Here is a 13353-nt window from a genome sequence, read left to right on the forward strand (position 1 = left end):
CAGTGTAGTCATTGTAGGTTTCACCATTTTCAGTCTATGATTTGCTTTACAATAGGGAATTTCCATTGGAAAACCTTGATATTCATGTCTGTTACCCCCTTCTCTTTTTCTAGCTTCAATCGGATTGACATTCCTCCCTATGAGCACTACGATAAACTGTACGACAAGCTGCTCACTGCCATCGAGGAGACATGCGGCTTTGCTGTGGAGTGAGTCACTGATGCAGGCAGGGGTCAGCAACAACCAGGAGCAACAGTTTGGCCACGATCAGACCCCCCACAAATCAGTCCACTCAGAAGGGGGTAATCACCGGATGCCTCGCCCAGTGACTCCCTTACTTACCAGGGACGTGTGGCCAGGCCAGGGGAGGGCGGGCAGAGAAGACCAGAAAATGTCGTCCGACTGTCTGGGTTTTCCTAGACCCCCCCCACCTTATTTTATTTTTTATTTTTTTTAGCATTAAAAAGGATCTTTTCAGCTGCTAATAACTCAGACTATTTACTAACTTGTGGAACCTGCAAAAATTGCTGGCTCTTCCCTTTTTTGTAAGTTCATTTTAGCATTTAAAAAATAGACAGTATTCCATGTAGCAATGCACCATCTTACTGAGCAGAACGTCAAGTCAGTCCACTCTGAAACGATTGCCGCATTAACAAGTCTGGTTTGCTAGAGTACAGGGTTATCGCTGGTTGACACAACCGCTCAGAAACACTCATTGTGGATGCAGAGTGTGCATGAGGGCTGGTTGGTGCCTCCCAGTGATCAAATTGGGGCTATCAGTAACGCCAAGGCTGGACAATGGGGATTGCATCCAAATCAGAAGGCAAGCCTAGAGACTGTATCCAGAATTAGATAGTGCCCTACTGTTTACAGCCCTCTCCAAAGACAGCAGCAGGACCTCGGCTCCTCAGCTGCTGCCCAACAACCAGCGCTGCATTCCCACAAACCTATTTCACCAGTTTGACATCTAGTTTTGTTTGAAAATGAATAAATGAATGAATAGCTTGAAATGTGTTATTTTTATATAATGGGAAAATGGAAAAAGAAACAATAAAATTCTATATAATATATATAATTTATTGCTTATATTCCAGAAACCTTTTTCCATTATTTCAGAAAAAAAAATAAAGTAAAAGCTTTTAAATGTTAAATGTTACTGTTTAAATTATAAAAAGACAATTTGTGAAAACAGAATTAAGCTTGACTGAATTTCACTTAGATTGCTGTGGTTGAATTGTTGACATGGCCTTTCTCACACCGTATGAGGAGAGGTACGTCTTAAGGGCAAATAATCTTATACACACAAAGTCCTCGGAGTGCCATAATAGTTTTGAATGAATGAATATTAAGCTGACCCTTTAAATTCTAGTGACTTCATCCTGGAGCTACATATGGTGGCGTGTGTACGATGTGTTTCCCGTCTATTAGCCCTTTTTACAGTCATTTGTACTTGGTCTATATTGTTGCCACTAGCATGAAACCTACCATTACTTCCTAGCCTTCTGTTCAACATCCAAGAGTCCAAAGTCCATCATGTAGAGCAAACATAGCCCATGTATGTGCTGCCTGTGTATTGTCATAGAAAAGAACAACCTCGACTACCTTATGGTTATAGCCATGTGGTGCTAAATAACGTACACATTTGTCTTATATGATATTGGCAACCGTACTCCTTGACACACTATTACTGCTTAAAATGCACAGCACACTTCCCACCCTCATACCTGTTTGTGGCCACAAAACAATATCACCTAGACCACTAGCTAGCCACATTCTCAGGAGATGTCGTGTAGTTTGTAATGTCATTTGGGAACCGACAAGAAACCAAGTGTCGCATTGTGTTCCCCGCAGCAGACAATTTACATGAAACTGCTGCATGTCTCCATATGGGCTTCTGGTTGAAAGTGAAATGAATGAGATGAACTCCTGTTTTTACCCTGCTACACAGTCCTATCAGTAATGTTTTTATTTAGAGAAAGGGTTGGGGTGGGGGGTGTTTTCTACGATTTCAAACAAAATTCTTGAATGTTTCCAAAAGATGCTGCCTGTCTAGCAATCTCTATGACCATGGACTGTTCTTAACGTTTGCATACACTTTAAAAAAAAATTTAAAAAAATGAACTGTTCATTTTGTTCTTTTGTTATGTAGAGAAGTGTATGCAAAGTGAAAAGTGTCCTCAGATGGTGCTTTGTACAGTAATAAGATATTGTTCATATATGTGGATCACACAACCTGTAATTTATCTTTAACTTAAGTAGAAAAAGATTTTCTTAAAATGAAAAAAAGGAATTGCACACATACAGAACTAGGTTGCCATATGTATTTGATGGTGACCTGCATACCAGATACGGACTGATCAAATTTATATGTAAACATATTCATTTACCCTCAAGTCCAGTGCACAAGCAGATCGCTCTGTTTCATACACTACATCGCTCAGCATTGCCCCATAGCTGCCTCTCATTGAAGAATTGAACTTTTTATTTACAAGTCAAAGTTGAGATGCAGCTCTTGGTTTCTTTATTTTCCTCTTTTTTTTTTTTTTTTTTTAGCATGATCCACTAGCAGGACTATATCTCTCATAGCTGACTGATGCAATTTGATGTATGTTAACACTATCATTTTGTAAGAGTATTTTATTTTTGTGTGTAATTAGTTCTAATTAAACTTGCCTTTGTCTAACGATGTAAGGCCTTGTACAAAGATGTGTCTTGTCTTTTATTTTTTGGGATGGAGAAAAAGACTAGCTTTTCAATCCTAATTATTATTGTTGTTATTACTTACATTTGAGCTATACTTAACCAGGTAGTGTCATTGAGATTAGAAAAAATGTATATCAAGAGAGATGAAGCCAGGAAAGCACCCTCGGTGACAAACACTATACAACAATGCAGAAATACAATAAAATCAAATGCAATTGCAAAACAACATACAATCTAAAGGGAAGAGTTTTGCTACACATGGTCAAGGAAGTAATAGAGTTGCTTTTAGTTCATGAAGGCTGATCAGTATCGCCCTGTATCAGTTACACCCGTGTTATTGTCAGGTGGGGTGGGGGGTGGGGGGTACAGATTCACGTGTTGTTTAGCATCTGAATGAGAAAGTCTGGCCTGTCCCTCCCGAGCTATCTGCCCGGCCACCCACACTGTTCTCACTCTTTGTACCTTAAACCGTCCAGCAGATGGCTCAGCAGGGCAGGGAAGGGGGTGGACGCCTCAGACAAAGACGAAATGTAAAACCAGAGCGTTTCGAAAGAAAGGTGTCAAGTATCTTACTAGACCACATGTATACAAATGCGTCGTTTAGGAGAGTTTTGCAACCGCCTCATAATACTTAGAGGTCTATCAGGTCCTAAAAGTTCTGCCTTACCCCGAAAAGTAATCTCCCTATACAAAAATTAAAAGGCACATCTTTTTAAAACCTGGATGGAGAGCCAGACTGGGTCCCGCTTCTATGTATCTAAACCCGAAACAAAAGTAGCCTACAAGTTGCCATGGTTGCCTGGCTAGATTTCATCATGACAACGATTGTCATTTTGGGTTTTGAGTCAGATCATCAGATTTTTGTGACGGAATGGGCAGCCTGCCTAACACAAAGGTCGACGTTTTCAGGTCAAACGTTGACAAGTTCATTTGAAAATTGGGTCTGTAATAATATTTGGTAGGATTTGTAATAAACCATGAAACAGCTTCCTACATACAATCAAAGATCAAAAGTAGATGACCTCAGTCCACTCCCATCGAATAATGAAACTGTGTTTGTACTGTGACATAAATATTACATATTCAATACATACGTTTTAAATGTTAAATTATGATTATTTTTATATACATGATTACCTGTCAAGTAAGGTTGGGAAGCCCTTGCATATTCCCAGTGGGAATAAAATCTCTTATCGTAATATTCCGTAACGTTATACGCAATAAAAAAATTCTGAGTTGAGCTTTCAAAAGATTTGTGAAAGTTGTAAGTCATGACTGTCAACCAAAAGTAGGCCTAGAGCTAGTCCATTTATTCCCCAGAATGAAAATGTATCGTCCTAGTCTGTACAGTGTGATGGGAGATTGGAAGATTACAAGTATCGCCACCAAAGTTTGGGGTTGATTCTTCTATTGACGTCATTTATCGTAATAACATCGGAAGTAACCGGATTACCAGTTTCTGTCTCGTACATATACATCCGCCAACATTTTTTTCTCACCAAATAATACCTAACTGTATTCGTCACCTTTTAACTGTAAGATAAAATGGAAAATATAGTATCAGCTATTTATTCGGCAAAGTTGCCATCGCGTCATTGTTTTGACTATCAATCTATTTACATAGATTTTGTTTGACGGAAATTTTCCTCTGTAAAAGTTGCCCTAAATTAAAATATATGCCATGGGGGACCCCGACATAACATTTAATTACTGTTAAAGGTGTAGTTTGACTACAGACACTCTGCTAGGTGCGCCCGATTGTCTCACAAATCCAATCTGCGAGAAGCAAAAGCTGAAAAAATAGAGCGGCGGATGGATACATCAGAAGTGCTGCGGCTTACACTTCCTTTTGCCATATAAGCCGGGTCTCATTTTTAAATTACCGGCATTTCAGCAAAACCACTGCCGGTCTGTTTTTACTCGGCGTTCGATCCGCGTTGTAGTATATTTATCTTTTTTAATTTATACAACTTGTTTACAATATGCCCGGATTTTCCGACAGAGATCGTGGCAGAGACAGGGATAGAGATAGAGGGTAAGTGCATTTTCTCATCTGTTTTAGACGAGGTTTCCCCTCGTGTCGTCTCATAGAAATGGCTGACAAGACCCTAACGGTTGGGGAAAATAAATTAACCAGTCGAATGTTGTGGCTTTAGCCTTTTGGAAATGGTCGTAAGCGACTGTTCAACACACGACAATAGACGGTCCGTCTTTTAGATAAAGTTATCTGTCTGGTTTATCCACATGGAGACCCAAGACAGTGAACGGAGCACGGTACCGTTGTCTTTGGCCCAAGGCCTTCTCTGGCCTCGTGCCCCGGCGGTTAGCTTCAGGATAGCGTTAACGTTACATTTCATCGCCATTAGAGACGCTTATTCCCAATACTGGTTGTAGGTACTGTTGGTATGCTTTAGTTATTCCACTTACTAAATAAAATAATATACTTTGGTCACGTCAAGTTTTAGCTGTGATGTTAATTGCACCAGCACGGAGTAACGTTAGTGCTCTTAGTTGGCTAGTCGGCTTTTCGCCATGTGGCAGTATGAATGCGGATACAAAATGCCGGCCGGTTTCCATTGTTCCTCTGCTGGTTGGAAAGTATATGGCAGCTATATAATCTCTCAATATGACGCAGTGGAAAATGGGCTGTGTTGAGCTTTTCCTCTTGCTGTACTCTGTCCATTTAGTTATGTTTTAACGGTCTAAATGTGACCTCCGATAAATTGATCTGTTGATCATGCTAGGAATTGACTTCTCTCGACCAAAAAACTCAGGTCAATGTCGATACCTCAGATGACTAGGGCCAGACCCTTTTTGTGTAAATCTTAACAAAACTTTAAAATGTTACAGTTATGGCGGCGGTCCTCCCCGCTTTGGTGGTGGTGGTCGCGGAGGAGGAGGAGGTGGTGGAAAGTATGGGAATCCCGGTGAGCGGCTGCGCAAGAAGCACTGGAACCTTGACGAACTACCAAAGTTTGAGAAGAACTTCTACCAACAGCACCCCGACGTTACTCGGAGACCTCCGGTATGTACTCACATGGGCTACCCCAGACACTGTTGCTTTGGTGGAAGTGTTATGTAACTGCTGGAATGTGTTCCTACTGCACGTGTTGAGGAGTTGCACAATCAGTTATGTCCACTGCTCTGCCAACTAGCACATGGGACTGGCAAATTGACAGAAGTTCATTCGGTTCATGTTTTCTTATCTTGCAGCAAGAAGTTGAACAGTATAGGAGAACCAAAACTGTTACAGTAAAGGGGAGAGAATGCCCGAATCCCATCATGAAGTTCCATGAGGCCAGCTTCCCCTGTAAGTTCAAAAGGATTGTTTGAATAATTTTTAATAGTAGTTTTGTCCAAGTTGCATTTTAGTTACCTGTGTTTCCCCTGTTCCCCCTCAGCCTATGTGATGGATGTGATCAACAAACAGAACTGGACTGATCCAACACCCATCCAAGCTCAGGGGTGGCCTCTAGCTCTGAGTGGCAAGGATATGGTCGGCATTGCACAGACTGGCTCTGGCAAAACACTCTCGGTAAGTCACATGATCTCTCTGACACTGTCCACATTGATTGTTCACACCCTTTCACTAATCTGACCTACTAAGCATAGATCAATGCAGCATTTGACAGTTATATGATCAATATCAAGCTCGTCTATCACGCAAAAGTAATTCAATATCTCTTTACTCTGCAGTATCTGTTGCCTGCGATCGTACACATCAACCACCAGCCATTCCTGGAACGCGGAGATGGCCCCATTGTAAGTCATTCAGAAATGCCACAACCAGGGATGTTGTGAAGAATAGCTTCCCCCCTAACATTGGGTTATTCACTCATTTGGGATATGCCATTTTACCCACCTTGATGTCAATCTTAGTGATCAATTTATTGAACATCATTTCAAAGTATCGCTTAAGTGTTAAATGGAAATTGTCTAAGAACCTAATTGGTTGTTTACCATATGGTGATTACTGGTTTGCCGGTTTTTCTGTTTAGCAACACTGACTGTAAATCTTGGACAGCTATCTTGATCTGTAGTCAGTGCCTCCAGTGTTATATAGTGCACCAGGATTTTGCTTACTTGTGGTGCACAGTAAGAAATATTGATCCCAAGCTTGAAGTTAAATGTGCTAAGTTGTTAGGACATACACTGACTACCCTCATGTGTTTTTTCCTCTGCAGTGCTTGGTGCTGGCCCCCACCCGCGAGCTGGCACAGCAGGTGCAGCAGGTGGCTGCAGAGTATGGCAGAGCTTCTCGCCTTAAGTCCACCTGTATCTACGGAGGAGCACCCAAGGGACCCCAGATCCGTGACCTGGAAAGAGGTATGGTCACTCTTGTTGGCCCAAACTTGTTTTCTCCTTCAAAAATTCAGACCATAACATCCTAGTTGTGTTGACCATAGGGAACTGTTTCTCATATCCTGAAACTAATGATCCCTGCAGCGCTAATCATAGACTACCATGTCCATATCATCCTTTGTGGAAGTGCTTTGCCCTCACAATGTCTCCTCTGTTTAAGGTGTTGAGATCTGCATCGCCACTCCAGGCAGGCTCATTGACTTCCTGGAAGCTGGAAAGACTAACCTTCGCCGGTGCACTTACCTTGTACTTGATGAGGCCGACAGAATGCTGGACATGGGCTTCGAACCACAGATCCGGAAAATTGTTGACCAAATCAGAGTAAGTAGCTAGTGTTTCCTAGAATGACTGAGCAAATTTTCTATCCAAATTGTTAAAATTGGACAGTTGTACTATCGCATTCTTTGCAGAAGTTACAAATGGCATTCTTAATTGTTGGGTGGAAAAAAGGGAATGTGTTGCTGATTGTTGCATCCTATTATTTCCGCAGCCTGACCGCCAGACTCTGATGTGGAGCGCTACTTGGCCTAAAGAGGTCCGTCAGTTGGCCGAGGACTTCCTGAAGGAGTATGTCCAGATCAATGTTGGAGCTCTGCAGCTCAGCGCCAACCACAACATCCTGCAGATAGTAGATGTCTGCAACGATGGCGAGAAGGAAGACAAGTGAGTATTGCGCCTGTCTAACCAGAAGTGTTGTTGCAGCTGCTTTGTTGGAGAAATGACTGGCAAGGTTTTATGTGACAATGGCTTCTTGACCCTGAAATAAATTGTACTTTAGTTGATTTGTTATTGAGGCATTTGTTTTGTTTGTTCTTTTAGACTCATCCGCCTACTTGAGGAAATCATGAGTGAAAAGGAGAACAAGACCATCATCTTTGTAGAGACAAAGAGGCGGTGTGATGACCTTACCAGGAGGATGAGGAGGGATGGGTGTGTATTGGAACTTGACAGCTGACTTACTGTTTTGACTACTGTTCTATTGTAATAACTGCTTAGTTATGAGGTTACTTGAATGAATTAACAATGAAACCTTCCATCTCTCAGATGGCCAGCAATGGGTATCCATGGGGATAAAAGCCAACAAGAAAGAGACTGGGTTCTAAATGGTAAGTTGTTTTGTTTTTTTAGATTTGCATCACTTAATTTGAGCCATACAACTTGGAAGGACATGTTCCAAGTAACTTCTGTTTTGTGTTGTGTTTTTTTTTTTTTTTTTTTTTTTTTTTTTTTTTTTTTTTTTTTTTTTTTTTTTTAGAATTCAAGTATGGAAAGGCTCCGATCCTCATCGCCACTGACGTTGCCTCCAGGGGTCTAGGTTAGTATCCTTTCTGATCTCTTTTACAGTCTTCTGTATTTCAAAAAGAAAGTGCATTTGCTTTCTTTAACTCTTCTGCTTCTTTCTGAGTTTCTCCCCGTACCTGAAGGAGCAGTCTGTATGGCAGGGCCTTGGCATGACAAGCCCAGGTCTCCAGAGGGGGAAGGAGGATTCTTGGAGGTGTCCGGACTGGGGAGGCGCGGGTCCCCCAGTCATGCAGATATACAGAGGTGACAAGGCCCGAGTGCAGCATATCGCGCTGGCCTGCCTAAAAAGGGGGTCGAGATGAGGGCTGGCCACAGTTCCTCCCCCATATGCTCGTCAGTTCTCTGGCAATGGTTTGGACTGCTTCACACCCAGGCTCTTATCTATCCCAGCTCAAAGCCCAGCTACACTGTCTCCTACTGTCTTGCATGTCTGTTTGGGCACTGCACTGCAAGTCATTTGAGTTGTGGAAGGTGCTTTCTTTTGTGTAGAGTCAATGCAAAGCATGGGTGGCGTAAATGTCGCAGTTTCCTAAACTTCTGTCGGAAGAGCAGTTTGTCAGATCGATCATGCCTTCACCTCTGTAATGACATGGCTACTGGCGCTTTTGGTGACAGTGGGACATGCTAGTTGGCCACGGACAAAATCCAAGCTCACACTCCTCCCTCGCCTGCGTTTCAAAGTCATGTCGAGACCTGCCAGCGAGAGATTATGATCAAGTGAACACTGGGTCTGGAAATATCTTGCCATGGCGAGAGTGGGGATACACTGTCTTTCATTGTGGGGCAAGGGAGTGACTGGCTCCTTTTGTAGGCACCCCTGCAATTGGTTCAGGTCTACAATTTATTGGCAAGAGACAGTAAGCTTCTCATGAGTGTGCGTGACAAAGGGACCTTGATCTACTCTGTAAAGTCCTAGTTTAGGCACACGAGGAGGCAGTATTCTGCATAGTGGCCCTACTGTGTAGAAGCACCTGAGAGTCACTTGACAGTAAGTGGGGTGTGTGCTGCAATGGGAATGGACTAGTGAATGCATACTCCTAAATGGTAAGACTTCTGATCCATTTTTTTTGAGGGTGCTTTAGCTCTGGTTCAAGAGGGGAGGGTTTTTATTTTATCCCACTGGATTGGAAGCAAATGGAGTGTGCATCGTTTCTCTTTTCCCACCGTAGTCTCCCCGCGGGATAAATGTTTATCTGGAGTTTTGTCTAATGGCAATTTTTTGCAGCCTTGTGGATTAACCAGCCGCACCCATTCCATGGCAGTACTAACTTTTTGTTTTTGATCTGGTTGTTGTGGTGGCGCCGGTGCGCATCTTTGTGCACTCTCCTCCTTTCCCTTTATGCCACACCGCAACACAATCTTACAGATGTTGAGGACGTGAAATTTGTCATCAACTTTGACTACCCCAACAACTCTGAGGACTATATCCACCGCATTGGCAGAACGGCACGTAGCCAAAAGACCGGCACAGCCTATACCTTCTTCACCCCCAACAACATGAGGCAGGCCAGCGACCTCGTCTCCGTGCTCCGTGAGGCCAACCAAGCCATCAACCCCAAGCTCCTCCAAATGGCGGAAGACAGAGGAGGTAAATCTAATTGGTGAGATACAGGAACTGTGGTGTAAACTGCAGCCGCTTTTTTTTGTTGCTTTTTTTCTGCTGCTGTCTTTTCTTTCTTTTGAGAAATGGATGGGCTCACCACAATGAAGTTATAGGTATCTCAAACCAATTATGGGTTAAACTTGTTTTGTAACATCACATTGTAGCTATGGCGTTTTCTCTTTTTCTCTTCTATGTTTTAACTTTGTCATAAATTGTTTGTTTAAAAACACTATTTGTTTCCTTTCCAGGTCGTTCAAGGGGAGGCAGAGGTGGCGGGTATAGAGATGACCACCGGGATAGGTATTCTGGTGGTAGGCGTGATTTTGGCAATTTTAGGGACAGGGATAACAGTAGAGGTTTTGACAATGGACCAAAGAAAGTCTTTGGCACAAATACCCAGAATGGAGGCTATGGGGGCAACAGCGGCAGCAACGGCTTCAACGGAGGCAGCTACAATGGTAACGGACAGTCCAACTTTGTTAACAACCAGACAGGATCCTTCGGAGGCCAGAGCAACTTCCAGGCCCAGCAGTTTGGCCCTGGCAAGGGTGGTGCACAGAACGGTGCGGGCCACCCACCTTTCCCCTTCCCCCAGGCGCAGGCTCCGCAGCAGCATCCTCCGCCCCTGGTGCCCTACCCCATGCCTCCTCAATTCTCCCAGTAAACGTGCACATTAAAGTAAAGAAGTAATTTATTGCTTTTTTGTCTTGTTTTAAGTTCTATACTCGATCCAGAATTGTACTGCTTTTTTTTTTTTTTTTTTTCTTTTACACAACGGGGTTAAAAACGGCCAGCCTCTACTAAGTCCTTGAGTAAGGAGGTCTGCAGTGCAGCAATAGTGTTGGTGCACTTTTGTTTTCCTATTACTATTTAATTTGTTACATTCCTCAGTAACGTTTAGTTGTTTTTGTACTAGGTAATTCCAAATGTATTGGTTTTTCACGTGTATCATTGAAAGTGATGTTAAGCTCCTAACTGGGAAGTGCACTGCATGACCTTTCAAATAAAACTCTTAAAAAAAATGGAACAAGTTTGTCATATTCTTTTCTTCATATCACTGATTCTGAAACGTGTCTTAGAAGCTAATACATTTCTTCCATCTTCAGAAGAAAGTAATGTAAAATATTTGTACTACCATATATGGCCAGGTGGTGTCAGGTTTTACCTGGATACCTGGGTTTCAAAGAGTTCCCAGACTTTAAAACTATTAAATCGATGGGAATGCGTTTGGCCGTAGTACACCAGCTTTCCCTCATGTTTGATCTTTTTGAAGCATGTTTGTCTCTTTAACATTTGATACTTACTGTTTAAATCTGGTGAGGCCTGCAAATCTTGTTTCTGTTTATCAGAACAGGTGTCTAGCAGATCATATTACAATATTAAAATGGATGAATGTGTAGTAGGAAGCACCGATGATTTCAGTGTTTTGGTTCTTACTATTTCACTGTTTTCACAACACATGTAGCAAATGGAAATGAATTGACATCCAAATAACCCCCCCCTCCTCCTCCCCTACAGTCTTCCTTCCCTGCAGTCTTCCAGCCACTGGAAGGGATTGGTAACTTGTTTTCCCTGTCAATCTCCTGCCTGTCATGCTGGCATCATGATATTTATGGGTGGAGTGACAACATTACTGATCCTATGATGACAGGTTATAGCTCTCGAAACATCTTTTGAAAAGCTTCCAGTGACTATTATTTGACTATAAACAGCTTGATTAAATGAAAATAATATAATTTTTAGCTGTATTTTGTAGAGACTCATTGGTATGCAGTGTTGTCTGTGATGAACGCAGACAATGACCTTGAGGGAGAGTTGTGCCTGTTCAGCCTTGGAGAACCAGGTTCCCTGTGGCAGTGCATAAAAAAGCTGTTGAATATCACATGGCTTACATCTTACAGTTATCCAATGTTAGCCCATGGGTAAAGATGGATGTGTGACTGGGCCCTGCAGTGGCGTTCAAGTATTTCAGACAAGCGTGTTCATTTGGAAGATTCTTTTCTAATCATATTGGTTGAGGTGCTTAATGGGACATGGGCCCATGTGTATCAAACTTCTCACAGTAGAAGCGCTGATCTACAACCACTAAGTCTCCCTACCCATCACTAACATCAAAGAGAAAAGCCTGGTCACAGATCAGCACCTATTGACAACCTGAAATGTTTTGACCCTGCTCTGCCATTCTAGATTATTGCTGTCAATAAACAGTCCCTGGTCCTCAAAAGTGCTGTGGGTGCGGCTGATTAAAATTGCTTTCTACATATTTACCGAACCATGGACCTGCAACTATGTGTGGAACGCTTGCTGTGTAAATACCATGTAGAGTTCTTCCTTAAGTGACTCAGAGAATTGCCTTTTTTTCATCTTGATTTGTTACAGCCTCACCCTTCTGTTGACAGCCTCCTTTGCAAAAAAAACATGAACAATGTCAGGGTCATATAGACCTTTTCTATAGGCAAGAAAACACATTCCACTGTGACACAGAAGAATCTAAGTGACAAATTGACTCTGTTTAGCATACAACAGATTAGCTGTCTTTTATGCCATGCGCAACAAATTGTAAATAATTGGAATGCAAAACATGCCGATCTCAAATGAATTGTACAATGTGGAATTTAAACAGGTGGGCTATGTTTGATAGGGCAGTACTGAGCAAATGTAGCCAGTGAATGGGACATTGACAACGCAAAAGTATGTGACGCCTCTATTAGCCCACACCTTATACATACATAAGGTCTGTACTTTCAAGGGTTTTGAAAGTATTTGTCATCAGGTCAAACACTGTCCCCACTCCAGAGCTAAGATGCTTTTGGTTTGAAATTACAGCGAGTAGAAGTTGCTCAGTGCCAATGGTTGGCATTCATAGATGTAACTTAGAAAATATTTATAGTATTTACCTAAGTACTGCTGTGTCAAGTGAGACTACCCAAGTACAAAAACTAAATTTGTTTATGTTGTAGTTGATAGATAGTTGAGACATTCTGTCATCCCCATTGACCTCTTGTGTCTTTCACGTTGTCACTTTCTAGTGCTCTGTCACTCACTCCTCTGTGTGATCTTGCTTCCTGTCACCTTTTTCCTCCTCCTCCCTGATCCCTCCCTCTCTCCGCAGGTATGAGGGTGTTGGTCTCACGAGTAACTGCTCTGGGTGTGTGTCGGACACACCTACTGCAAGCATGAGACGGAGCAGCATGCTGAACTATTTTTTTTCCCCCACTGAAGCATAGACTAACATTGTGAGACGGTACTACCAGAATGACCCAGGTGCCTCAAACTCTCACCGCCCAGTTTACTATCTGGAGCGCATACTTCTGTTTTGTGGTTACACAAACGCACATACAGCCACTAGAGAAACATGTGTACTATACTTTTATAATGCTATC

The 13353-nt window shown here is 42.4% G+C and overlaps 3 protein-coding genes across 4 annotated transcripts in view; all 3 read left to right on the plus strand.

Annotated features, from left to right (window-relative positions):
• Window positions 1-2679, plus strand: part of smurf2 (SMAD specific E3 ubiquitin protein ligase 2) — a 48711-nt gene extending 46032 nt beyond the window's left edge. The window contains exon 19 of the mRNA XM_071912271.2: window positions 114-2679. Coding sequence (XP_071768372.1) covers window positions 114-213 — 100 coding nt within the window. The 3' untranslated portion in view covers window positions 214-2679. The remainder of the gene's footprint in view (window positions 1-113) is intronic.
• Window positions 1-13353, plus strand: part of evplb (envoplakin b) — a 49775-nt gene that overhangs the window by 22292 nt on the left and 14130 nt on the right. The gene's annotated exons all lie outside the window — the stretch shown is intronic.
• On the plus strand, window positions 4578-11000 carry ddx5 (DEAD (Asp-Glu-Ala-Asp) box helicase 5). Of its 2 annotated transcripts, none has more exons than XM_071912273.2 (13): window positions 4578-4738; window positions 5554-5728; window positions 5917-6013; window positions 6105-6238; window positions 6400-6465; window positions 6888-7029; window positions 7226-7386; window positions 7556-7728; window positions 7885-7995; window positions 8110-8171; window positions 8321-8380; window positions 9734-9968; window positions 10219-10391. In XM_071912273.2, the coding sequence occupies exons 1-13, from the start codon at window positions 4686-4688 to the stop codon at window positions 10250-10252; spliced, it is 1503 nt and encodes a 500-aa protein (XP_071768374.2). In that variant the 5' UTR covers window positions 4578-4685; the 3' UTR covers window positions 10253-10391. The 2 variants fall into 2 exon arrangements, with proteins under 2 accessions (XP_071768374.2, XP_071768373.2); XM_071912272.2 differs by having other exon boundaries at window positions 4579-4738; window positions 9734-9955; window positions 10219-11000.

The sequence above is a fragment of the Centroberyx gerrardi genome, chromosome 7 (assembly GCF_048128805.1).
Source record: "Centroberyx gerrardi isolate f3 chromosome 7, fCenGer3.hap1.cur.20231027, whole genome shotgun sequence".
In the NCBI taxonomy this organism is placed as follows: domain Eukaryota; kingdom Metazoa; phylum Chordata; class Actinopteri; order Beryciformes; family Berycidae; genus Centroberyx; species Centroberyx gerrardi.